The sequence below is a fragment of the Megalops cyprinoides genome, chromosome 1 (genome assembly GCF_013368585.1).
Source record: "Megalops cyprinoides isolate fMegCyp1 chromosome 1, fMegCyp1.pri, whole genome shotgun sequence".
Lineage (NCBI taxonomy): Eukaryota > Metazoa > Chordata > Actinopteri > Elopiformes > Megalopidae > Megalops > Megalops cyprinoides.
The window spans coordinates 24,328,448-24,356,440 of NC_050583.1; the positions used below are offsets into that span (position 1 = coordinate 24,328,448).

At 40.5% G+C, this 27,993-nt stretch overlaps 1 protein-coding gene across 1 annotated transcript; it reads right to left on the reverse strand.

Annotated features, from left to right (window-relative positions):
- Positions 1-2,979: 2,979 nt before the first annotated feature.
- LOC118784266 (uncharacterized protein C16orf52 homolog B) lies at positions 2,980-26,614 on the reverse strand. Its single transcript, XM_036538409.1, has 3 exons — positions 25,457-26,614; positions 12,859-13,071; positions 2,980-4,709 (listed from the first exon to the last, which is right to left on the reverse strand). The coding sequence occupies exons 1-3, from the start codon at positions 25,560-25,562 to the stop codon at positions 4,525-4,527; spliced, it is 504 nt and encodes a 167-aa protein (XP_036394302.1). The 5' UTR covers positions 25,563-26,614; the 3' UTR covers positions 2,980-4,524.
- Between the last annotated feature and the right edge of the window lie 1,379 nt (positions 26,615-27,993).

Genomic DNA, 27,993 nt, shown 5'->3' on the forward strand with positions numbered 1-27,993 from the left:
CTTACTTAAAGTTGCTATTGAGAAAAAAATGATATGAGGATAACAAATTAAAGTAATGCCTGGCAACCACGTCCGGTAGGATGTCTGTCTCCACAGAGCAGTAACCAAGCAAACACAGCATACTGCAGACTGAAGGGAATGTGTGCAGAACAAATACAAACGGAAAATCACCATCATGACACCAGAATTTATTGTGCTTTTAAAACAATGCCCTGCAAGAAGAAAATGATCACAAAACTAAAATAATCACCTGGATGACTTTTTTACCCCCAGGAGGACATGTCCAAGTGATCCATCACATGTGGGTCAGTTTGTTCAATTGAGGAATGAAGGTGGTTAAACCGCCCAGAACCATGATCCAAAGCTACATTTATAACTCATCCCTTTAAAGACGAAGGAAATTTTTGCCAGAATCATTGAAACTAAAAACTTCTATAATAACAGGAAGTAGAAAAAGGCACACACTTACATGGGACAAGAAAGGTGTTGTATCAGGGGCAGGCCATAGATGGCACAAACTGTGCCAGTTTGTTTAAAAGAATTGAGCTGTTAAGCTGGCAAAAAGAAATCTTTATAAATAAATTACCATCAGGTACAGGCGAGAGAAAACAATCCAAAGTGCCTCTTGGGACAAGGAAAGATATGTATTCAACCTCCACCTCTTCCAATGAAATGAACCAAGAAGCACTCTCCAAGAAAAAACAACATGATACTGGATTTCTGGTGTCTGATTCCTGTTGTCTTTCAAGAACAATTTCAAAATGCACTGTGTGATAAATAATGCCTCTGGATAAACTACAGTTCATTTAGAAAATATTTAGGCAATGCAAGGCATGAAATAAGCAGCATATAGCATTTACTTCTACAGGCAGGAACATATCCACTTTTATCAGTAGCTGCCCATTGCCATTGAAATCTTAAAAAGCACTGATCACATCAAGCTGTCCATGTTCAAACATGGCCTCTACTAAGATCATAATTCAGCATTTTCTGTAATTTTGCAATTGTAATTAATCCAAGTAATTTGTATACTTCGAAGTGATATACATATAAAAAACTGTCAATGTTGGATGCCGATTGATTATACTTTAGGAGAAAGAGAGGGTTAACTACAGTTTACACAATGTCTTTTTTCCAGTTCATGTTGTTTCTGACGTATAAACATGAGGCTGAACAACTTTTTATTGCAGTTTAGTTCTCAAGCACACCGTATGCCGCACCAACTCAATCTGGACACCAAGTCTTAATTTGACAATTTACACAATTACACATAGCTGATGTATTACACTTGGGTCTAAAAAACAGATGACCTCAGAATTGTGGTTGGTTGTGCCCTTTGAATTTTCAGTCCATTTGTGATGAGCAGAAAGATGTGTGGAAAAGCATAGTGTTAGAAGTGTGCCATATAAATATTTTCCTGAAGCACTTGTATACTTGGCAATGCTGAGCAGCACAGCAGTACACTTTCAGGTCAATTAAAATCAACAACTATTGTGTCATAAGTGTTTTAACAACCATGGAATTATAACTTGGTTTTATAACCCAGTTGATAAATTGGTATGATGATTAGGTGTCTATTCTCAGTGCAAACTTATAAAATGCAAATTGGGCTGGATGAGAATATCTAATTATGCTACTGCTGCTAAGTGGAAATCATTTTCCTTGAAAATTTGCTTGCATAGCTCAGGAGACTTTCTCTACACTAGTTGTGATAATGTCCTTTGATAATATTTTGTTTAAATATATTACTGTTTCTCAATTGTATACCAGAATACTAACTGTCTAAAATCTCACACGTTCATTAATTGTGACAATGCAGAAGTGAGCAAGCGCTAAATAAAAATGTAGACCAGCAAACAATACTTTCAGAAGTTAACAGTATTAAAGATCATGCACTTCATATTTATGGCCACTAGGATCACAGCCTTTTTAAAGAGTATACATTTTTAATATAGTGTGTTCAACTGTACAATCGAATTTCCTTATGGAATGGTATCAAGAAACTAATGGAGGAGCAATGCTCAAAGTCCATTATAGTTTCATCAGATATTATCCCCACTTGGTATCAACAGTAAAGACAGTGGATGTTGAAGAACTGATAATTACTCTCACAGACATTTGGATGTACTGTCTTAGAGAGCATACAGTTGGCAGTGACAATCAGCCTCCTGAACGCTCTGTTGGTTCTATGTGTGTCATTGTTTCTGTGTGCTTCCAAAAATGTCTTGAGAAATGAGGTGTATTGAAGTCATGGCAGTAAACAAGACTACATTATACTTCCAAATAATAACAGACAAGACAATATTGTTGAAAATATTGTTGAAGCTAGATGTACTTCCAACTTTGTGATTAGGTGTTTGCAAATGGGGTATTAAAGCTGTTGCTGGGCCACCACATATACACCACCATGCATTGTGATACGTGATATACATTTCTGTTAAAACCCACAATGAAACAATTTCTCTCAATCTCCCAAAAAAGACTGGTGAGGTGATTAGCAAACACTCAGTTATATCAGTTACATCAGTTCCGGACTGGGTGATGGGGCTTACTGTTTGCTTGAGAGGAGGCACAGACAGTTTCCCGGGATGGCCTTTTTACCTACACTGGCATGTGCGTTTTCTTTTCTCATTACCATGATACACATTTCCCATGCTACCAAACAAAAGCTTACACATTCAGCTGTCAATACACAAAAAGCCCTTCTTTTGGAATGCACTGTGATTTCCACACCCATCTAAGTCAGTCTGCATTTGTGAAGTGCTGGACTTGCACGTATGCACAGGATTGTGAAACCACAAGAACGGCTATTGTTACAGCCCTGGATACGCAGCCATTGGTGAAAATGTCAGATATACACAGTCAATACTCTCATAAAAAAGGCTATTTCAATGAGAGATTTTTTTTTTTTAAAAATGACACCTTTTACACATCCAATGCACCCCTACACATCCAGGCAATTCTGACCACGTTCCAGAGCAGACCCGGGATGTACCACTGTGTCCTGTGCAGGACTTTGCATTCTGCAGCAAAGTTAAACAGATAGAAAGGTGGCACAACAATTCCTTTCAACATGGACAGCTGTAATTTGATAATGCTCTCTTCTTTGTTGACATGAAAAACATTGCTTTCCCTCTTGAAATACAAAAAAAGTCATGTTGTCAAAGCCTGTACTACAGTTCTTCACAGCAAATGGGCAAAATGGACGGACGTGTGTTTTTCAGGTCATATAATTAAAAAGCAAACAAAATCAAAATATTTTTATTTACAAACAAAGATATATAACAGATTCTATGTAATGGCTTCTTCTGCTGTTGGCCTGACCAGGTATTAATTGGTATCACAGTGCTTGCTCAGGCAATCAAACAAAAAAATTCTGTGTCTGTTTATGTTTATGTACATTACAGAACCAATAAAACCACAAGAACAAAACAGAACAAAAAAGAAGGGGCAGGGGAATCAAATAATACAATGACAAGAGGAAAACAGAAAATTTTATAAACTCATCAGAAATAAAGAAAAAAGAACATTTGTTTAAGACTTATTAAGTCCATTATACCTGTAAAACGACATCTGGACTCTATTTGGTTTTGTCACCAGATCCAGAACCTTGTTTATCTGTGTACTACCCACAGCCACCAAAATACCACTGTGAGGCCCGCCTCACTTGGACTTGACCAGCAGTCCTGGTGCTTTTTTTCTTTCAGTGAAAATTTCTCAGTATCATCATCAACTTTCAAATCAAAAAGGTAATTTTTTCCCTTTTCAGACTCACTGATATTGGACATCAATATGTGTTCAATGCTACATCCCAGCATCCCCACCTGGTTATGGATGAGGCGGCTTGAGATGCCCAAATTCAGTGGCACACCCTGTCTTTTTGGCTAGTTTTTCTGCACCTTAAGGGCAGGGAGATCTGTGTGGCCCATCGTCTCTCCCTCCCAGGGCCTGAGTTTTCTCCTGACCCTACCCCCCACCAGAGCTCCCTCTCACTGCAGGGTTATAAGGCTGAGCCTGGGTCTAAACAGGTGACCGCAAAGCTCCAAGGGAACACTTAGTCAGCAGAGGTTTTCACTCAAGCAGATCCTTTCTTTTTCTTTTAATTTGATCTGAAAATACTTCGGTGAAGAGAGAAAAAAAAAAATGCACAACATCCATAATAATCATGACAAAAGCAACACAAGGAAAAATGAAGGGTGGTGACAGTTTGTTCCTCGTTAGTTAAATACAGTCCCTCTGAGGTGCGTGAAGTCAGGCTACAGGTGCATCTGAGACAGTCAACACAGGCCTGTTTTCCCTTTCAGTGTCCCCCCGCCTTCTGCGGACCAGGTTCCCTCCGCTCACCATCCAAAGTGCAGACCAAGGAAGAGTTTTAAATAAGCCCAGGGCATGTTCTCACAAGACCCTTTTCTTTTGTTTTCGTTTTGTTACATTGTTTTTTGTTCCAGGTGTCCATCCTGCAAATGTTTCTCGCGCTGATGCCGTTTTTTCTGAGCCCGAACAGACGGAGGTGGAAAAGAGGTGTCAGCCAGGCAAACAGACCTTTCCCGCGAACAGCAGTCCCACTATGGTGAAAAAGATGGATAACACAAAGAGTACATATGAAGAGCCCACTACTGTGTTGTTTGGTAACTTGTACGGCTGTCCTCCCACTTCATTGACGTAAAATCCTATCGGGAAAATGAGGGCAGCCATGCAGAACAGGATCACTGCAGGGAAGAGAAGCACAAAAGGGTTAAAAACCTTGATGTAACATTCCCAGCTAGAACAGTTTCTCATGATTCCAAATTTAGAATGGCAATGTGACTTCTAAAGGAACTAGCGCAGAGCACAACGAAGACTCTCATGCATGGAGCGCAGCTGAAAGAGATTACGAGTTCTCCACGGTACAGAGAAGCAGGAGTGCATCAGTTCAAAGAGTCATATGCCTATGGAACATGCGCTGCTGAAACAGGTGGTACTGCGACTAGACCATAAAAATACATTTTTAACATTCATTATTTTCCATATTTTTAGCTGAATATTGATACTATGCTTTGTATTATTTCAGAAAACATTTCACCCTAAATGAGGTTTAACCTATAGTAACTGTTTGGCTATGCAGTGGTTAAATGTTGATACAATACTGTCTAACAAATGAAAATGTTAAACAATTAAGCCTGGGGTATTATGGAATGTTTTGAAGACTCCACTGTCAAGCCGATATAGGCTACCATTTGTTAAATTGCTGCATTAGACCCAATGCATGCATTATTACTTTACCTATTATTTTCTGTCTCCTGTCCTGAGGCAGGCCGATACACAAGAGATTACTACACCAGAGACACCATTTGCTTTCAACAGCTAATTTAGACATGAACAATTTGGAATTTAGGCAGATAAAAGCTGTAATATAGACTCATCATTACTGTGAAAACAAGGGGCCTATATTACATTACATTGTTTTATGCAATAGTCAGTCTCGATTTGTGTACTGCTGAAAAACAAAGTCGCAAAAAAACAAACAAAATGAGGCTTTGTGGCACAGAATTACTGAGTAAGATTCTGGAAAGAGAAGGAACAGCTATATTACAGTGAGACAAATGACTACCGTAGTGTGTATACTTTAAGGCAAAGGACAGTTAATACAGGGTGATAGGCAGTTTCAATCCCAGTGAAATGGACAGGCAGCCTAATCAATGAGAATCAAACCTGTGACTTCCCTGCAACCTTTTCTGACATCCTCTTGAAACAGACCAAGATTTTGCAAGGTTCAACACCGCTTAACCCTCTGAGCAGGCCCATGTAAAAGTGAAGAGGCACTCAGGAATAAATAGATAAATATGCAGATGTGACATCCATAATAACTGTGCAAAAAGCTTTTATGACAATGAAACAGAAGGGCTATAAATATTAGCATACTGAAATAAATTAAGGAGCACTCATCAGCAAGCTAAAAAAAACCTCAAGGTGCTCGCAAGCTGCAATTAAATGTACCTATTTCCTAAAAAGTTCAGCTCAGACATCAGACTTAAGGCAAAAATAGAGATAGTGAGCCTAGTCACATCTTGGCTGCTGCATCCTTTAACAAGGTCATTTCATAAACTACTTGCTTTGCCTGTTCTTGTCAAAGTCGTCAAAGTGTCACTGTAGTACTATATCCATCTGTTTTGCACAACACTGAGACAACCATAAGGGCTTTGAGCTGAAAGGCTAGTGACTTTGAGTTGAAGTAATGTATATATTAGACAGATATATAAATATGTAGATATATACACATACAGTATGGTATTAAGGAGAACTCTGATGTAATGTCATGTATTTCTGTTGCTTAGACATCAAAGGCAAAATTTAGTACAGACTCTTAAACAAGTGATAATGATGATTACTAACATATTTAACAATAATAAAAACTAAAAGTTACAATATATCAGAACCTACAGTGTAGGTCCCAGAACCCAAACGCTCAGGCCTGCAACTTTTATCAAGAGCAGCATCCAGTTCTTTCAAAGCTGTGTTTTGAAGCCCTGTATAACAATTTTCATATTTATATTGTGCATGCAATGCACAGCCTACATATTTGTCTTAAAAAAACAACACTGGACCAGTCAAAATCATTTTTACCTTGATGGTGACAACAACACACATCTTATAGTACAAACCCCTAATGGACATTGTATAGGAGAAAATACAAGAGTATACCTAGGCAGGTAAGTGCACCAGTAAATTTGATGACAGAATAAGTTCTAATTCATCTAAGTTTAGCTTGGGTCCTGGAGGGATACATATTATTTGCATTTCCCTAACTTCAAGAGACTGCTCTTGTTCAGCTCTGTGACAGTTTCCTATCTGAGCAATCTTTTTTTTTTAATATCTGTCAATGCTAAATTGAACAGATATTACCTGATCACCTTTGCTGTTAGTCTGTATGTCTGACAAGAGGATAGCTGAAAAAAGCATGACAGATTTAGATAAATCTTAGGGACATGATTGGCTTTGGGACAAGCAAGAAATCACTAGATTTAAGGGTTGTAAGGACAACCGCTAGGGACGGCTGATATGTAGTGAGCATGTGCTTCTCTAGCTTGTGTCTTGCTTTTTCACTTCTTTATGCAGCGTAAGTAACACCTGCAAGAGATTATCAGTAAAGAGGAAATTAGAAAAAATGAGAACACTAACGGAATATTTAGAAGAATATTCAGAGCACCACAGTTCTCACGTCTGAGAGGGTGTTCAGTTGTCTTGAGTTACTGTCAAAGAACATTTCTTGAGCTTTTCACTCTAAGTCCTTAGAGAACTGGCCACTGCTGTGGAGGTTATGAACTTCATTAATGAAATCATCTTCTTCCGTGCTCTCCTGAGAAATAGGCAAGGAGGCAGGGGTCACCTGCAAATCTAGGGAAATTGAAAAACTGAGGGCCATGACCAGTATGCAAGGTGAAACCATAAATAACTCTGAATTAGAGCATGCCTAAAAAATTACACATAGTGGCATTTGCCAAATCATCAATGGCAACATTTTTTTCTTTATCAGATAATAAATTACAGTGAATTAGAGGCATTTATTAATTTTAGATATAAGATTAATCCGGTTACTTAAGCACATTTTTAGCCAATTGCCCCCTTCACCATGCTTTTGCATAGCTGTATGCTATATCAAATCAACAGGAAATAGACATGAAAACTTTCGAAAGTATCCTTTCTGAGAAGGCTTGCAAAGCACAGTGTAGGTGTTGAAGACAAAAATACCAGTACAATACAGTGCTGTGGCCATTTTTTTTTTTGCCTGCTTGCTCTTTGTGAAGGTGGTTCCAAAGAGAGGTTTTATAAATAATATGCATATACCAGTAAGTTACAACTTTTATGCAAACACAGTCATGTACCACTGTACCATTTTCCATAATCAGTCTGCAGCTTTAATGAGACTTGGTAAGGCTAATTGCTGAACATAAACTTCTAAACTGCTACAGTTAGAAATATGGGTCAGGAAACTCTGAGCATACTGTGAAGAAACAAAAAATATCTGCTACTTCAAACCAACAAGTTTGACGTCCAGGCAAAGGCCTCCGTCTTGAAAAGGTTAAAAACTTCAAAACATCACAGCACTTAATGTCATTTTTTTTAAGCTTTCTTAAGTTATCAGAATAAAAACAAAAGTGACACATTGAAGAGTAAACGATCTAAACAGGCTAATATCCCAAACGCAGGTGCAGAGAACTGCCAGGAGCGCACAGACTTACAACAGATTTGTGCCACATTCCTATCGTCAGCAATAAAGGAAGTCTTTCTCTCAAATCTAGGGCAGCAATTTGCTCCTTTAACACCGAGCCACATACGCTCCAAACAGGGCATTTGTTTTCAATGAGCAGGAAGCGTGTGCGATGCCCGATTTCTTTTGGCACACAAAGCCAGCTGATCAAGATTTGCCGACTGAAAACCGCCGAGCCAGACAAACATCTCATGCTAACGTCTGCCCCTGCCGAAAAAAAAAAAAACCTTGTGCTGGCTCCGAGCTGCTAGAGTGCAAAGGCATTCCTGACACTAGAGTCGGGCACGAGGGCCCAGATTAGATACCCCTGGCATGGTGTCTGTGGAAAGTCGCGTCCAGCGCCTCACAAAGCGGCCTTTTCACGTCAGGTGGCCGGGGGCCAGCTCCTGTCCTACCGTCCACCTGTGTGAGACCACGCAGCGCGCTCCACCCACCTTTCACACACACACACACACAGCTCAAAAACAGCCTTCCGCAAACACAAACAGTTCCAAAATAATCCATGAATGACACGCCTTGTAAGCAAGCGTGTTAAAGCTCAAAGAATGAATATTTAGCACTGCTTTTTGGAGAGCGTGCTCGTTTCCCGCCCCCCTCACATTTACTGAGGTATATCCCGATTTATTACTTTACTTATTACTCTCCAGCTCAGAGAGAGCTCCTGTTCTCTCTCCTTCAGGTCTTCTTCTTTTTCAGTTAACCAATATCACCTCTACAAAGACAGTGAGTCATCTTAAGAGAGAAAAACAAATCAAAATCAGTTATAAAAAACACAACATCAACATCTGGGAACAAACAAAGCCATTTGGGCCCTTCCCGTCGCTAAAACAATTTCATCAAGATTAACGGCACCAGCTATTACCAATCATTTGCGACAGCGCTTTTCAGAAAATAGTTCTATTATCTGCCATCACATTTGCCATACAAATTAGCTTCAATTCAGTGCTCTGCCATCAATGAGTAAAAAGTGTGTATTGTGTTGTATGCTATTCTTAAAATATTGATTAACATAAACATTTCAGTTATTTTTCAACATAACTGTGTAACTGGTGCTGAAAATATCATCTTCTTTTCATTTTAAATAAAGACAGAATTTAAATTCATAAACAAGTATCTGATAGCGTACAAGAAATATGTACTTCAAATTATCTAGGTTTTACATTTTAATCTCACTGAATATGATAACAAAGTACAGCCTTTTTACATATTTAAAAAAAAAAGCACGAGAACACCAAAAAATGTTATAAACAGCTATATTTAAACCATGAGTATCTTGTGTAATCTAAAAAGCATATGAGTTGGTACATGGTAAGAGGAGAATTTATAAATAAGCTGTAGAGGGATGTGGTAACAGGTGAATTTATAAATACTGAGGCCTGATAATAGATAGAGACTCTCAGCACAGTGAGGGAACCACCCACATAGGAAGGGGAGCCATTTCAGCCATTTAATAACCGCATTTCGTGAGCACGGCTGCAGCCCCATGCCCTCTCCAACTACAAACGAAAATTAAAAACATGTTTCTAAATATGTCGCACCTACATTCAGCAAATGCCTGCTTATTTCACCGACGATGCTGCGTTTAGACTGAGCAGCTGTGCCTTAACAGTGCTGGAGTTGCGACGGTGCTTTTTTTTTGCTGTGAATCTACCAACACCAGACCTACTCACGCAGTCTCCAGACCATTCCACACTCTCAGCCCAGAGAAGACACTGTGCCAGTGTTAATATGCTATTATACAGGTGTGAATTAAATGGCATTCAAAATGTGATCGAGATCGCACACCTCTGGTGAAGCGAGTGGCAGCAATGGACTGACAAGGCCTTTCTTCTGCTATCATAATTCATACAAAGAAGAGAACCCACATGTATGCTGTTCTTATTCAGGTTGCATGTGATAGGCTTGCAGGAAAAAATGCCGACTGATGTAGGAATTAACTGGACAAACTGAGACACGACTGAACTCTTAGCCTTCATGGAGCAGACGTTATCATTAGTAATGTCTACAAACTGATAGTAGAGACATCCAACTTAACAGGTATAGAAACACAGAGGTTGTAAGCACTGAAAGGTACAGTATCACAACATAAATGGTCAAAACAACAACCCCAGCGATCATGTCCATTGAACACTAACATCTTATGAGCTATGTGAAAACATTGGACACAGACCTGTCACCACCGACAATTTTGCATGGTCACAGTGTTTGACCAGCTTCCACCAAGAACAGGCTTCACAAACTCTCTGGTTAAAATCTGGCCGTGTGAAATTTTTAGGGGCTTTGCAGACTTTTTAATAACAATAATATGAACTGCCTGACGAATGTACTCTGTTATATTTCTTATCCACAAAGGAAAAGTATAATATGGTTCATTCAAACAAACAAATGAAAAAAGCAAACAATCCAACCAGGTCAAACTACTTCCCCTATTCTTAGTTGTACCCAGAACTAAGAACAAAAATAATACCAACAATTTTGGTTATTAATTACTACAGCTAAAGCATATTTGAGGCACTACCTCATTTGTGTAACAACAGAGCCTGCAGTATCCTCTGTACGACTCGCAAACTCTCAAAAGTGCTCGGTTAATGGATCTTGAGAGGTTTCGGTTCCTATCCTACGGAAAATACTGCCCTAGTCTCGAGCATGCTAAAGATTAAATGATTGCATTAAGGAAGAAAACTGAGCTGTGCAAAACAATACGGGATTGTGAGAAATCAATATTCTCTCTTCAAGGAAATATCATATCATTAGCTATGTGTAAATTAGTGGACTTGTTCAGTGGTGTGGATGGGGTGTCAGAGAGCAATGCTAGCCTTTCAGTACCAGTATTTTGCCAGTGTGAAAGTGTCTTTTTGTCTCACAACCAACAGGGGAAGACTAATAAGTTCATACAGACTGCCAAAAATAAAAAATGTATATGTGCAGTGCACTGTGACATTGAAATGGTTAAAATGATTCCCCAGACAATACATTTTTTATGAACATTAGAGGACCTCTTCATTGGACAGGAGGCTAGCTGCTTACTTCAGAAAATGCTGAATGCATTCACTGCTTCACTGCTGTTATTTCAGGAAACTGGGTAATGATGCCACAGGGAGTAAAGGTGAAGGACTATACAGGAAAATAGGCCCTCCTCTGTTCAAGAAGTGAGGGTGAACAAACTTACTCTATAATGAAAGCACAAATCAATTACCTCAGCCAATGTCAGATTGCTTGACATCTGAATGCTGTCTGCCTGCTCATTTAGTGTGGAGGAGCAAGAACTTACTTTAATTTTTTGCAGTGACAGATATTTTATTTACTTCGTGTTGAATTCTTTGGTCTAATTTCCAGGATGGTGTGAGCGAGCCATTTCCCCCCAAAGACACTTAATAAGAAATAAATAACATGTTCTTCTCTGCTCAGTAGAGCTTTATTTAGCTACTTGAAACTGTGCGACCCAAGCCAAGACTACTGTTGATTTGCTGTCTCTTGGCAGGAACAGGGAATACAGACTGGGATGCAGGATCCCTCTGTCTACAGAGTAGAAATCAGCCAGTGAAAATAGCCTATTGGTGTTGACGGTCTCATAATGTGCTGACAAAGGAGAAAACATAATTTTATATAAATATAAGTATTTCCCATATTTTCACTGCAGCAGTGGAAGGTGATGACAAGAGCCTTGAAACTTTTCAGTGAATTTCTGGACATATTCTTTAAATATTTAGATAAAACTCACCGGAAATAGCTCTGGTGAATGCAAATGCATTTCTATCTGCAACATATGCATTTAGTATTACTGCTGTTGTCAGCTGATATTACCCCTGTCAACTACCAAAGAACCCACGGAATACAAAGAGATCACAGAAAGGTCATCAGAAAAGATCACAGACAGATCTGCAAATAACAAGACAGAAGATCAGTTGTTCATCAGTACCACATCAGCATCTTAAATGACACCACCCTTCAGAGCTTGACAGTACTTTTCACTGTATTCAAAAAGGTGAATGAAAATACATGGAGAAGTGTACTAAAATATCACCTCATTCTCATATGTAGCTGCCTTTTCTTATTGATTACTTAATGTCACACTATCTGCATGGAGATTTTGCTGCAGATTTGTAAAAAGTGCACACTTTTCTTGCTAAAATCCCAGACATCACCGCCACTGCATGAGCTAAACAGGTTAGCCACTGGGCAACCAGGCTGCCACTTGGCCAGAAACAAGGCAGAAATATGGAAAAGACAACGCACCATAATATTTTCATGCTGGTCCTATACCTCCATCTTACTCCAGCTTTTTTTTTCTTTTGTTCTCCTTGTTAAGACTGGGAACAAACAGCACTCTGCCAGATTACTCTGCCCATGATTGAATCTGTTTGAGCAGCATTATGGACATACAAGTACACCACACACACAGACCCTAACACACACACACACACACACACACACACACACACACACACAACCACAAATCACTTCTATGACAAGTTGCTTCAACCCCCTGTTGAATGCTGATTATATGCTGGTTTTGAAACAAAGGAACTCAAGACACAGATAATTAATATCGAAGCATGCAGGGCAAGCGCCTGTATTTGTTGCAATACTGCACTAGGGAGGCCTCTTACTTCCAGTGAAGGCTATCCAGCGGGCGTACTTGGTGGCCTCCCGTCGCCAGTGAGAGGCCACCAGCAGGCCGCAGGTGACGGTGAGGGAGACGATGCCCATGATGATGAAGAAGAGCGTGGTGACCCATTCCGGGGGTAACCGTGGCGGGATGCAGGTCCTGTCGCGACCGTGGATGGTCTGGCACTGTCGCACCAGGCCCACCGTCAAAGCACCTGCAACACAGTCAGACATAAAGAGAATCAGCTCCACTGCTACTTCAACACACACTCAGACATAAAGAGAATCAGCTCCACTGACACTGCAACACAGTCAGACATAAAGAGAATCAGCTCCACTGCCACAGCAACACACAGTCAGACATAAAGAGAATCAGCTCCACTGACACTGCAACACACAGTCAGACATGAAGAGAATCAGCTCTTACAGCTACTGCAACAAAGAACTTGCAATGAATTCAACAGCAGTTGTTTTTCAGTCCATTTTAATGTACCCCGCATTTTCACACTGAATGCCTCGAACACCACTGAAAAGCATGCAGCAACATAATCCCATTTGACAGAATTCATTTTAATTCTGTGATTGCTGTGATGTATTACTTACAACATGATATACTCAAAAAAGTTCATTTCTCAGTTGTTACAAATTCTATATGAAATGCTCATGACAAAAAAGGGTTACACCACTCAAAGTGCAGACTGGCCTGACCAAGAGATCTTTGACAATGACTCCATTCAGGAGACGTGGGAGAAATGCGCAGTTAGCAGTGACACGAAGTCTTGTTATACTCAATGACTTGCACAGTTCAGCCGAGTACAACATGACCGTTTCACCACGTACAGTTCCATGAGCAACGCTCTCAGGAAAGCGCTCCGACCCAGCACCAACGACTGTCCGCTGTCAATATGTGACTCATGGCAGCGCAACGCATCTGCTCCTAACGCTCACGGCAGTGGTGACACACAGCCCATAGCCTGACATGCTGTTGCAGCTGAAAGCTCCCTCGCCCCTTTTCCCTCAGACCACAGGTGCTGTTCTTACAGCTGCACGAGGTGGAATGGAATTTCTCCACAGATGCTGCTCTGCGGACAGACGGTGTACTTTACAGGAAGCCATGATGACAACAAGGAGCCCACGGCACCTGGCGTTCTCTCGCACTGGACCCAAGTGCTGCCAAGAGGGCACTCAGTGGACCCATGGTCCACAGAGAACAACGCTGTGCTCTGCTGTAGTAACCTGAACTGATGACTGTCACTGCATACTCTAATTAAAGTATTGTCTACAGTGTTACAGAAGCAGCTGACTAACCATTAGCTTCCCATTCCTCAACAAACATGCAGCATAAGTAAATGATGGAACTTTTGTCCTGATGGTGCTCGAGTCATACCTGCTTGTTTCATTAGAAACTTTTGTGATCAATAAATAAGCCCATACACTGTACACTGGTGTTCTAACTTTCACCTGTTAAAGGGTTTTGGTTCAAACTTGGGATGAGCAGGGATGAGCAGATGGTCTGCATCTAAAGCTCATGAGTCTTTGGAAAGTGCCTACTACAGCCTGTAAGGACACCGTGAAAATAAATACACATGTAGCTGCAACAAGTAGCCTACAGCACTGAAAATTTACAATTCACTTTTGGGGAAGTCCAACATTTCTTAATGGTATTTACCTCAACTGTGGCATGGGTTACCTGAAGGAAACTGCTCTTCGTTATGGATTCATCAAGGAAGGAAAACTGAGAACCTGTGTCTCTTACACAGTGACAAACAGAGACTAACAAAGAGGGAAAAGGGACAGAAGGGGCTGGCTGGCACATCATCTGCATGGGGTGATGAAGGGGGCCGGGCTGAGAAAGCCAGATTTGGGACATGGCAGAACATCAGAGACCAGCGATGAGCTTTCGCAAAGCACCACAGGATCTTTAATGAGCACGGTGTAACATGCCATCCAATAGACAGCATCCAGTTCCCCCTCGGTGCAATGGGGTGTTGGATTCTACTTCTACAGTCTACAGGGAAGACTGCCTCCTACTGGCTCACCTACATTACATTCCGAAAGCAACCTGGTTTTCCTAGGGGGTCCTCCATTCGAGTTCCAGACAGGCTTAGCCGGCTCCAAACCATCTGGCAGCAGGCAGGAGGGTGGTGTGGCTTCCGGCCAAAATGATTAATCAAGCGAAATCATTTAGCAGCTCTTGTTCAAAATGTGTTTTTAAAATATCATTCTAAAAATGCCTTTGTGCAATTGGAAATTTTCAACAATTATGGGAAACACAAAATGTCAAATGTAACACTTTTAGGCAAAAAACAGTGAAACATCTAATATCACCAGAGATTATTTTGAATTGCTGAAAACTGCTTTGAGAAACCAGGTCTAAAGCTTTCTTTCAACATTTTTACTAACACCAATTCACAGCTGAAAATTTCTTTTTCATCTTTAAGAGACAAACTCCACCTAAACATACACAACACAGAAAAACATCATTCACTATACTTCCTTAAAATTACAGCTGCCCTTTATATGACGCCAAACAGTACAGACTTCCTTTACCACTTACAAACACAGACACCTCATATTTTATTCCACTCATTCCATCTTAGAGGTGTGCGAGATAAGTTGGTATGGAAACAAGCCTGAGGAACAAGGACCTGAATCGACAAACCAATGAGAGACGTCCCTGGTGGCTCAATCAATGACATAAGGCAGCAGAAGGGAAGGACTGCAACACAGCATCCAACACACTGACACCAAAGAAAAGACTGCTTTTAATCTGTCTGTGACTCACTTCTCACAAGAGACACCCTTTCCATTCAAGCGCCTGGTGGGTCCAATTATGTCAGAAGCTGATGCGCACTCCATGGACCACAAGACCAGCCCTCACACCTTTTCCGCCTCCCCTGAACAAGAGCCTTTCAGTGTGTCTGCACAACTAGCACAAAACCAGTCTTTTGAAATACTTTTTTTATGTTATTAAATAAAACTTCCGGTTTTTGCCTCTCAAGTTTACGGTGAAGAGGTTTTCCGCTCAGAGCTCTGAGCTGGCACTCTGCACAATCAAGCACAGAGGAAAGACGAATCGCAGGCTGCAACGACATCCTAAGCAAATCAAATTACATTAATAAACTGAAGTGAAGCGTATCAGATGGACAAGTCCAGCATTTTGTGGATGCAATAACTTCCTGCTGCACATGGCACAGAACAGAGGAAGAGAGGAACTGATCAAACTTGACACTCTCTCAACATGTATAAAATGCTGTGGGTGGAAAGAAGGAAAAACAAACTAAAAGCATTTGCTTCTGGCAAAAAATACTAGTCTATTTTAGGAGTGAAAATAAACAAGTACCTCTGATGAAGAAAAGTATTCATGTAATTCTACAGCTATTAACAAAGACCTGAGACACAGGATTTTGGACTATACCCAGAATCAAATAAAAATCTAACTTATTTTTGTTTGTAAAGTAAATGATAGTTTTATGGAAAATCTGAACCCTGTGGGTCAGCTGAGGCTACTGTTGTTGTTATTCTGGCTATTTAATTAATCCTTGTGTCAGATCAGACAAATTAAACCTCCGGGTGTTTTATTGTGCCGAGCACAACAGCCCATTCTTCTGAGACACCTCTTCCAAGTGTTTTTCCACTGCAGGGAGCATCGCACCAGAGGCAGTTAACCATTTGTAAAACATAACTGTTCTTAATCAGGCTTGGTAAAGGGAGGCACACGGAGCTGGGTTCGGCGGGACAGGCCACCTTTCACAAGTTTCTGAGCAACTGTTATGGGCCTTTTCCTTAGTTCAGTGTTGATGCTCACAAATGCCGCCATTTACCATGGGTTTATCCTCACAGGACCTGTCCTCCAAATTCATTTAACACGCTGCGTCACACAGATATGACACCTCTGCTAATCATCCTGGATGCAATTACTGAAAGGCAGCCAGTCTGGGAGTGCTCCATTGGAACAGAGGGCAGGGCGCATATCCCACAAATAACAGCTTTTCCCTGTCGATATAGAGGATATCCTGTTCCCTTTCAGCACATTGTTTGTTGGTTTTTTTGACAACGCTAAACAGTAATAGCATAATAAACCCTGGTTCTTCTGTTCCCAGACTGCATTACCAAACAAAATCTGATTTTCCAAGTGAAAAAATCTATTTTTTCTCTCATGAAAAATGTTCACATACCCCTCTTATATGACATTGTAAAATGAAAAGTGTGAAAAGTGAGAAGAGGGCCTAAATGTTTAACCTGCAAATCGAAACAAAGGGAAGGATTCCTAAAAACTCTACACTGAAATGTCAAACTGCCCTTTCTCAAATAGCACTTAAAAGTCTACAAAAGCCCAGCAACTGTGATAAATTGTTCCCTTGTACCTTTCTGAGAACTATAAAAAAGCTGAAAGACTGCTCACCAGCTGTTTTGTGTGACACAGAGGCCTGCAAAATAGCCAAGGCATTCTGAGTGAATGAGAAGAAAGGGCTTTGAGTCTAATAAGGCTAATGTCTGCATTTTATAAATATTTCCCCAACACCAGTCGGTCCCCCGCTGGTTCCAACTTCACAACAGAATACCTACATTACAACCAGAAGGCACGCTATCGCACACTTTCTTACGACCATCCACAGAAGCCCAGCTCTGGACTGACCTCTCTGAGCTGTGTAGACCAAAAAAAAAACCAGGAGTACAGAGGGCAAAGACTGAGCAAATGAAGCAATGCTTCATTTCCATACACCACATACTGGGGTTAGAAAAGCCTGAGACGGCTTTCGCTCATTCTTGGGGTAACGAGGCAAAAGAATGAGGCGCCTGCGGGTCCTCTGCAAATTCATTTTTCAGCCGTGTCCGTTACTCTTTCCTCCACAGACGGCATGTCAAAATAGCAACACTGTTGGAATATAACATGCGTGTGAATTCAGGGCTGAATCTGAATTAAACTGGGTATCCTCTTTTTAGGTCACAAATGGGGAAAGTGTGACTAAACTCAACTTTCAATTATACCATTTCCAATTCAAACATGAGAAAATTAATGTTTTGAACAAAATATTTTAATTGTAATCTATTAATTAGAAAATGTGTCAGTGAAACATTTTTGGCAGTGTGGATAAGAATACGCTCATTAAACAGTGAAACACAGTCATTTCCACTAGAAATGTTTTTGCTCCTGCAGAGTGATGATTTTTCTAATCAGGGAGGACAAAGTGTTTCAGTGAGGCGCAAACTATGAAGGGATCAAAATGCATTGCCAGTGAAGATGACTGCAAAATATGATATTAATATTGTTTGAAGTGACTATTCAAATGAATTATGCATGTCCCTCTTGCTGCATGGGGTGCCTGAGTAACAGGATAGTGCCGTTTGAACAACAAGGATGGGGACACACTGATATTTAAAGAGTAACACAGGTGAAATTAGACACTAACAAATCAACATTATTGACCCTAGGTCTGTGGATGCATAAAACGTTCAATAACACCAAGTACACATTTTTTCATTTCAATTCACAGAAGCTTCTGTACCTCTGAACCATTTCTGCACCTCACTGTATATCTACTCTTGGTACATCATTCAGTCAAACTTCAGGTAACAGATTAGCCCAAGCAGCAGACAAATCAATGTACTCCTTTGGTTTGATATAGGCCTAACTTTCATATAGGCCTAACAACCAAGTTCTTGTTAAGAGAATTCTTAATTTAGCCTGACTTAAGTTCTTAAGGAACATTTTTAATGCAGATATACGCACAATATGCATACCACAACCAGTCACTTAGATCCTAGCAGACTGATAAAATGACAGTAATCTGGCCATCCTGAGTTATTGGTATTTAGTAACTCAATCCCTACGAGGTTCTACTGCACAGTCCATAGCATTTCCCTCTCCCTAACACCTCCCCCACATCTGAAAACAAATATGTTTCTGCCACGGACGGACAATCGATCACACTTTATCTCTGTGGGACATTTGACATCAGTGACAAATTCTATTTAATATCACTAGAAATATATCGAAATAAAATTTCTCAATGAGATTTTGAAAGTCGTAATAAAATGTGTGTCGTAAAATACATATTAAAAGGCAGAGCGTACTATTTCTAGAAAAATATGGATCTAGAGTGTTTAATGTTTATTATCGCATGTGCATTTTAGTTAATGCTAATTACTTTCCGATCACCTAAAAATTGTCAATGTATGCGACAGATGCAGCATAGCAAATGAACTGCTGAAGACTGCTCTTGCACTGGATCTGCCCTGAGGAAGACATGAAAAGAGCCAGATGTATTGCTACTGAACATCTAACACTGAAACTCAGAGGGAGCAAACAGGTCAGCAAAAACATAAAGACCACCACATACAGTATTCAATGCATCTATGGCAGAAATTTCATAACTTCAAAAGCTGTTTAAAATATAGATTAAAACAAATACAGTATTGTATTGCATATTACTTAAATGTAAGCGATAAAAACCACAGGTGACTGCATGTAGATATCGGAGTTGACAAAGTGATTTTTGAAATGAACTCCTCTTTGACAACTGGCTTTTTGGCGAGGGGTGTTGGACAGACATGGAGGTGTGAGGTCTAGGGCCACAGCCACTGTCAGACTGTGGCAGTGGGGTGCGTGTCACTGGGGTTGAGATTGTGCAACTGACTACCCATCAGGGGTGGAAGGCACAAAATGCTACAACCCTTCTGCGACGTGCCATGCCTGACTAGCTACAGAGGAAATACAAGGAAAGCTGTCAATGATCAAAAGGTAGCGATGGAAATATGATGAGAATGTTTTTTTGGTTTGTTTTTTAAATATTTTTATAGTGTATGCATGGATGTTTTCTTGATGGTTATTCCATAAATGCTCAAAATAATGTACATGTACATCTACACAATATTGACTGAGGTAGTTCCATTTTGGCAAAAAATGGAACCAAAGGGAGGTTGGTAATAACAGTGCACAGTTTCCATTAACTTTGAAAATAGAGTAAATAGTAATGAGCAATATCAACAACCTCAATGAGTGTGCTGGTGAGTAATATAACTACATGTGCTTTGTGCTCTTGCAGAAAGGTCCATTTAAGAGGCTCCTTTTCTAGGTTAAGGGCAAAGGGGAGGTGCGATGTTGCAGTCTCTTTTTGCTTTGAACAGTATGGGTGTAGAGAAATGAAAGAGCTCCTTACTCCATATGCAAGCCATGCTCTGCATGCACTCCCCAGTCCTTTTCCTTGGGGGAAAAATATGTATGAACACATGCATAACAGCTATATTAATATTTGGATTGAATTAAAAAAAAAGTGTTTTTGAGTCTAAGGTGATCTAACAACATCATTATATTACATCATACTTAAACGGGTGGCAGTGAAACACCACCCTCTCCATAGAGCATACAGGCATTCTCTCAGTGGCATCGCTGTAGAAGTGCTATTGACAGGAGACGCAGTAGGAATGAGTCAACAGAGTGGGTGGGCAGTGAAGGCTGCTGGCCGCAGGCTTCTACAATATCAATCAGCTTCATCCATCCAACGAACGGAAAAGGCAAGGTTTTCCTACAGAGGAACCAGACTAAAACCCACAACAGCACTGCAAGGAGGAATTTCAATCTGTCCTTCTTAACTGAATTCCCCCCCCCCCCCCCCCCCCCATCCTAGCTGATAATGCAGTCAAGCCTAATTAATTATCCACAAAATGAAAACAAGCAATTTAAAGGGTACAGCATGACGCAAGAGGCAATGTACAGCTAGTGTGCATTATTTAGAGATGGGCAGCTTACAGAATACACTGGTATGTATTTGTATGTACATATGAATAAAACAACAGCAGGGGTAACCATGTAGTGAAGGATGGCATATAAGGAAACATTACATTTGAAATGCTCTTACAGAGAGCACATTCATGTTGGGTATACACTAATTACTACTGTCATATTTATCCAATAAGGTAAAGATTAAATTTAGCAAGTGTACGAGTGTCCTTTACAAACTTAATAGGAACTTACAATGTATCAGGTAAAATCAGTGCCTCAGTGACACTCGGTGACACCGCAGTGTTCATGTTAATCTGCATGAGTCCATAATGAGACAACCTTAGCAATGCTTCATGGTTTTAGAGATATCTACCGGTATTAACCTGTGGTATATTTCAAGGCAAATGGAAAGAATATCAGAAGTGTGTACATCTACATATTATATAGCCAAGTCTCACACAGTTTGTACTCTGCCTCACTTGTAAATCGCTTTGGATAAAAGCATCTGCCAAATGAATAAATATAAATGTAAATGTAGTTATTAACTGCATCTCAGTTCCCTCAGTGGCTAGCAACCACACACACTGAGACACCACATAACAAGTGCGTCTGCTCTGTGTCCAAAAAAAACGATGCAATGACAAATCAAGTCTGTTAAAGAGAAGTGAAATGTTACAACAGATTTCATTAGACTTAACAACACAAAATCTAATGGGAAAAATAAACTTATGTTTGTAGAAGTTCTAAGCTTTTATGTCATGTTTTTCCCCCTTCCCTTTAAGAATGTGAGTCAGAGATCTTCAGCGCAGGGTGAGCAACGGGTATGCTTCATGCCTGGCTTTCATAACACCCTCAGGGTCCCACACACGTTTCACATGGTCTCTTGTAAGCAAAAACACTTCCAGATTCAGCTCGTCAACAGCAGTTTTCCCTTTTAATTGAACTGTGAACACATGCAACGTCTCCACAGACAGCCTTGTCTCCCAGAAGACTTAATTAGCACAAGCAACACACGTCTTCATTTTCAACAATGCTTCCCTCATCAGGTAATTACCATTTAGCAAATTAAGCTGAAACAAATCTTTAGACCTCATTTGATTTCATAATCTTCACACATGCGTAGAAACTGAGAACAAAATTGAGCTTTCAGGAAAAATAACCTTGAATGAAGATTATGATGCACGGCTTGCCGTTGCTGAAGTGACTTGCTTGGGAATAAATGCAAATAGGCCTACCTTTTAACCACGCAAGAGGGCTGTGTCTGTGCTGCTGCGACACAGCAAGTCTTGACCAAGCATGAAATATGATTTCATTAAGTTTCTTTAGTTTGCCCTGCCAAGACCTGTTTAGAGCAGATTTCAGTTTTGCATTGAAAGAAACAGTGCGCAACAAGCATGAGACCAGACACAAGAAAAAGAACCTGAACCCTTTGCACTCTAAAGCCATCTGGTTGCATTTGATACAGGTTTAGATCTACAGTGAATTGGACCTATTGTTCCCATTGTAATCGGTGTTGTAATGAAAAAGGCACACAGTAAAAAGCTATTTTTCCTGCAGAAAAGGGGAAGGTAGTTTAAGGTATTAAGATGACTGTGCGTTCTCAATCACCTTGTTCTCAGAAATGAAAAATCCTTTCTATATCTGGAGTTGAGTCAATTCATACTAGATTGAACATCAACATCCGATATGCGCTTCATCTGAGGCAGTCTTAAATCTGATCCTAAATCTACACTCATTTCTTTTAGCAGAAAAGTGACCGAATGTCTGTGGAAATTAGTTGAAGTCCATTAAACAGTGAAATAGTCATGCACGTGAGATATAGCGATCTCAAAATGCAATAGCTATCAAAGCAGTCTTTCTCATTTGATTATCTGATAGGCCTTGGGGGGTAGCAGCTCATACTCCTATCACAAACTAACAAATCATCTCTCTGGGGGTTTGATCTAGGTACAGCAGGGAAGGTCAGAGAAAAAGCTGAAGTCCAGGTTTGAAATACATTAGCCAAGTCAATGGCTTTCCACAATCAATTTCTCTAGGGTGGGGGAGGGCTTTAAGTGTTTCAAATGCATCACTTTAAAATGTTGGAAACTCTGCCAAAATAAGAAAAAGCTCCTGACGTGATTACGGTCTGAGAAGTGACTGCTGCACCATCTACTTTTTAGAACAAAGCAAGGAGAAGCCCATCCTTCAGCGACAGGCAGTACAGCTAAAAACAAATGTCTTTGAACCCACACATCAGAAAAGAAAAGAAAATATCCTCATACTTTGAGGATGTATTCAGAACGCTTTTTCACGCTGTGCAAATGAAAGGCTTCCCTTCAACAGTTAACTGAGAATGCCAGTGCATCCCTGTCAGGCGTGGAGTGGCACACTGCCACTCTTCCATGGAACCTGAAAAAGGGCAGCTGGAGAAGCGGCGTACTCTTCACAGATGTGACGCACAGGTTCACGCTGTCAGCCCACACAGACAGCCCCAGGCTCAGAGCTGTCCTCCAAGTGTATTTTTTAGGCCCCTGATGTACAGCACTGGATGGAGGACTACTTGAACGAAAGTGTTCATTTTGTAGTTTTGCCCTTGCTTCGCACAATACCACATTCTGTACATTGTCTCAAACAACGGAAGGTGGGCTACACTCTGATGTTCTAAAACAATGCATCCTACAGCAGATGCCATTTGGAATTAGTTTGCTACAGTAATTACACTAGAATGGCAAGAAGGATTTGTTCTACAGCGAATGTGCTGAATCAGTGGTCAAGCAATAGGACTTTTTAAAAAAAGGCACTGGGATTTTGTGGTGACAATTAGCTGAGGCTACTCTAGATTCCATGGTCTGTAAAGTAAGTGGAAATGCTGGGAAGACACAGCACAGCACCTTTGAGTTCATGTTCAGTGCCAAATATCAGGAAGAAAACAAAGCTGTTATTACCTGAAGGTGGTACCACAGTGAGAGGGAATAACAGTGCTGGGCTGGGAAATTCCCTGTTTTGTTTGTTTTTGCAAATTGTTGGAAGGACAATTGTTGCCCGCCTCCAAGCTTATCCACCGTATGTTTTAACACCGCATGCAACATCAAATTCCTCCTCACAAAGGACCTGCTCCACTCCCATGTCCTGGCAGACATAAGCCAACGACATGGTTTCCTCTTAGCAGGTAGACAATTCAGTTTAATCACGGAAAGATTCCACCATGTTAAACTCAGATTCTCCCTTGGTAAAACAAGACAGAAGTGACATCTCTGAAATGCTCACAAACTGTGTGCGGTGGCATTTTACACATGACTAATTAAACCATTCTTGGCACAGGACATTTTGCATTTCAGGTTGCTTCTTTGTTTTGTGCAGAGTGCATCTCAAACAGATGGAATATATGGTCAAATAAAGGGATTCCAAGTGAAGCACAGACACCTGTAATTGGCCAAGACAGCAGTATGGAGCTGCATTCTGAAGGCCATTCCAAATTCACACCAACTTGGTACAAGACAATTTGAGAGAGAACAGTAAAGTGCTCTGTCCCTGCTGAGAAGACAATGTTTTTTCTCAAAATAAATGGCGATAAAAATATACACAGAATTTTTTTCTAAGTATTTTTCAAGTTGTGGCAACAATGAGTGACAATGTAGGCAATACCAGTGCTGTCTGCGTGTATCGGAGAGGCAGCCAAGGTCTTTTTAATAAAAAAATGAAAAAACCAAACAAAGCAGTAATTTGCCCCACTCCAATTCCATTTACTATGATTTATTAATTTAGATTGGGCACAAAGACAAAGCTTATAGTCAAAGTGTTTATGATCATCTGTTGTAAAGGTGGCAATGGAAATATGATAGTTGTTTTCAGGTCATTTTAAAAATAAACTATAATCAATAAACTTACTGACACATTTTGTTTGTATCTTTGACCATGGAGCATGCCATTATCCATACACAGAAAATATCACACCATAACCCCTTCTAACAATGACCTTAGCAGTGCTGAAAACATAGTAGCACACTGGTGAGATGAACTGTAACCTTTCACTACAGCTCCTTCACTTGGTTAAGAAAAAAAAATCAGCACCTTACAGTATACTGGAAATCTTTCTTGTTGGTCCAAACTTCGTTATATATCCAACTACCTTTCTGAATGACAATCAATTTTCATTTCCTTTGATAGCTGGAGTACTGGTATAACCTTTACGTAGCAATGAGGCTGTCTACTACCAAACGAATTATGGTGCACTCGCACAATTAGCGCGACAGACACTGATGACAACTAGAACAAAGACGCCTAAGACCGTCTCCTTGCATCTATATCTATATATCACAGGCAAGTCGTTAGCTAACTATTGGAACGTAATTTACTAACCCACTTCCAAACTAAAAGAGTATCACCCAGCTATTCTCACACGTTCCAAATTATCCACCGACGTTTATACTTGATCCCAAATGTGGCAATAAAAAGTGAAAACTGTGTGTCGTTTACAGCAATTACAATATATTAGCTGTGCAGAAATCTTAAATGAACAAAACTTTTAAAACAATTTTCAATCATAGCATTTTCTAACCCTGTGCACACCCGTCAGATTCAAACGCCATCGAGGAAAACACGTTCTGCGCGATGAAATGCAGAAGAAACAGAACAATTACATCCGATGGTCAATTATCGTCATTCTCGCTGCTGTCTGATTAGAGTTCAGTACATATGTGATGCTTTCTTTTAGCAAGGTTGGAGGAAAAAATTCTGTAACACGATTCAGTGATAGAAAACCGTCAGCTACACAATTACAACTGCGGTTTTGCGCTCAGTTTGGTCTAACGTTTAGTTATTTGTGTAGTCTAAGAATTAAAGTAGTAACTAAGAATTTATTAATTGGACTTATAAAACAACTCGTTATTTACCTGCTGATTCCCCCGTGTTGATCCAGTCTGGATTCGCAATGCTGGCGATGGCAAAAATGTCAGCTGCCAGAAAAAGACATCCTGAAATAATGGTGAGTTTATCCATATCTCATGTAGCTAGCTAGACTAGCTAGATATCATGAAGCCCGATTGGGGCTTATAACGGGGTGGCCTGGAAAGCGAGGGTACAGATGTTTCAGGCAGGAAGTGCCCCCTTTCCTTAATTAAAAATGGTCTGGGGATGAAGTTTGTTTATCCCCGTCTCTATCTCGCCCCCTCCAGAAGAAGGAGACTGGATAGAGACTCAGCCTTCCATTATTTCATCGCCTCGTATGGCTCAATCTGTGTTAGCTAGCGAGCCAGCTAGCTATGTTATCTTACACTGAATGACAGCGATACCTGGTTAGATGGCTTGCGAGAAACCCAATCTTATCATCCATCTAGCCAAGCTACCCCAGCAGCACTAGAAAAGTGTAACTGAGGAAAAACAACAAAACGATGTCTCGTGGAAATCTGCCCCGTTCTTTCGACCACTGGAAAACAGCTGTAGCTCTCGAACTTGGTGGAAATAAGGTACAACGTAAGCTAACCAGCTAAATCGATATGGCCCAGCAATCTTCACCCGCGTAGCTATGTGTGTGGTTCTCGCAGAACTCCGCTTTACAGAAGCATTTAGCAGCAGCTCCCACTGAATTCTGTCGAGTTATGTGCGCCGGACAGCGGCCCACTTAATCGCGCTATCAAACATCCAAAATCCATTTGCACTACCAGCGAATTACATCAAGTTTTCATGTACAAAACGGGGAGGACGCACAGAGTAGTAAAATACCACACACAACAGCTACCGCTGTCCTATTTTGCAGTGTACCCCTAAAGAACAGGGGCAACCATCCTCTCTTGCTCGTTCACTCTCCCCTGCTTATTTTTCCCCTTTTCCTCCACTTGAATCGCATCTGTAAGAACCCCTTAGCCAAAGCGAGCGGACGCCAGCAAGCTACTATGCGCACTGGAGGTGTCTCTTAATTGTTGTATTATTAGTCAGCGTTCTTTGAAGTGCCTCCGCTTGAAACGCAGCTGTATTCGGTTGTCCTCTCCGATCCGCTGTCTCTATTCCCTTTCTCTCACAAGGTTCAAACCCAGTGACATCAAGCACCAGCACGCAGCACGTTCCTCAGACACAACAGCCCTTCAACATCGCGTATGCATTCGGGGGATATTCGCTCTCGCGAGATCTCCAGCCCCTAATGGGGGAGTTTGGTTGAGCTTTGTGAAGTAAAGACGGCCAACTCCTGCTGAAGTTCCAAGTTTCCAAGTTTCCAAGTTTCCAGCTTCAGGGGGGCGGGCGGGGCAGTGTTTTTTGCGGGTTAAATATTTAGTGAACGACCGCAAATAGAAGTCAATTCAGTAGCAGGTCAGTGAATGTAACCAGCATGCCATCATGACTTTGATAGGTGGTTAAGAAATCACGGTATGATTGGAATCTTCATTTTATTAAGCTGTTGCCATCTGAGGTGCTTAAAGCCAGCAATTTCTAACCGGGCAACCTGTTAAAACAGTGCCTAATAGATCCAAATCTAGAGTTCTGAGGCAAATTCAGAGAACACTGCTCATTTGCAAATGTATAGTCTCGTACATCAGTGTTCTTTATTGTATGGTTTTATGGTTAAAAATAGGCATACATAAAAATTGGATTATAACCAGACAATTTTTGTGGGACACCACTGTTGTACACTTGAATGAAATATTTAACCTAAATTGATTCAGTGAATAAGCAGCAGTACAAATGGATAACATGAGATATGTAAGATACTTAAAGCACCCTTAATTTGACAAGCAAAATAATAATGTACATCGCCAATTTAGCAGAGGATTGTTTCTGTGCAGATGGCTGAGTAGGTAGCAGACATATGTGTTATATTCTCCTCCCTGCCATGGTTTCCACTATTCCCAAACTGTTCACACCCCTCTGTCTCCTAAATGCTTAAATAATATACACATTGCCTTTAAAATCAGCCTTTATCATATCATACCTTTACTCTAATCTGATTTTAATCTCTTCTTCTCACTCCCACGTTTTCTCTGTGGTGGGCTATTAGCCATGATGTGCTGTTGTATTCTTACCCTTAGTTCTGTTTTCAGGATGCTTCATTTCTGCTTTGTGTACTGCTCTGTGCTTTTTAACAGCTCAAGCTGTCCACCGCCCATACTCATTCTCATCTCAGTGGTATGTATCTGATCCTCTCTAGTCTGTATTTCATTCCAGCCACACCCAAAAAAAATAAAACAAAGTTTGTTTTTGCAGTCTTTCCCAAATACGAGGTCAAGTTGACTGTGGTGATGAAATCCAACCAGGAGGCAAAAGTACATTCCTAAAACTACAATACACCAGTCTTCATGTTGTTAGTACAGCCTATGTAACATGACCTAGCTTTCCTCTTGCTCCACATGAAGGTGCACCTCTTCACCATTGTGCTGACTTTGTGCTTGTTCCTCTTATTTTGCATATCATGCGCATTGAGGTAATCTTGCTCTCGCTT

Coding starts and splice junctions, on each gene's coding strand:
- LOC118784266 (XM_036538409.1), bottom strand. CDS start 25,562: ATGGATAAACTCACCATTATTTCAGGATGTCTTTTTCTGGCAGCTGAC. Junction 13,072..25,456: donor CAACACGGGGGAATCAGCAG/GTAAATAACGAG, acceptor ACTGTGTTGCAG/GTGCTTTGACGGTGGGCCTG. Junction 4,710..12,858: donor CTGGATAGCCTTCACTGGAA/GTAAGAGGCCTC, acceptor TCTTCCCTGCAG/TGATCCTGTTCTGCATGGCT.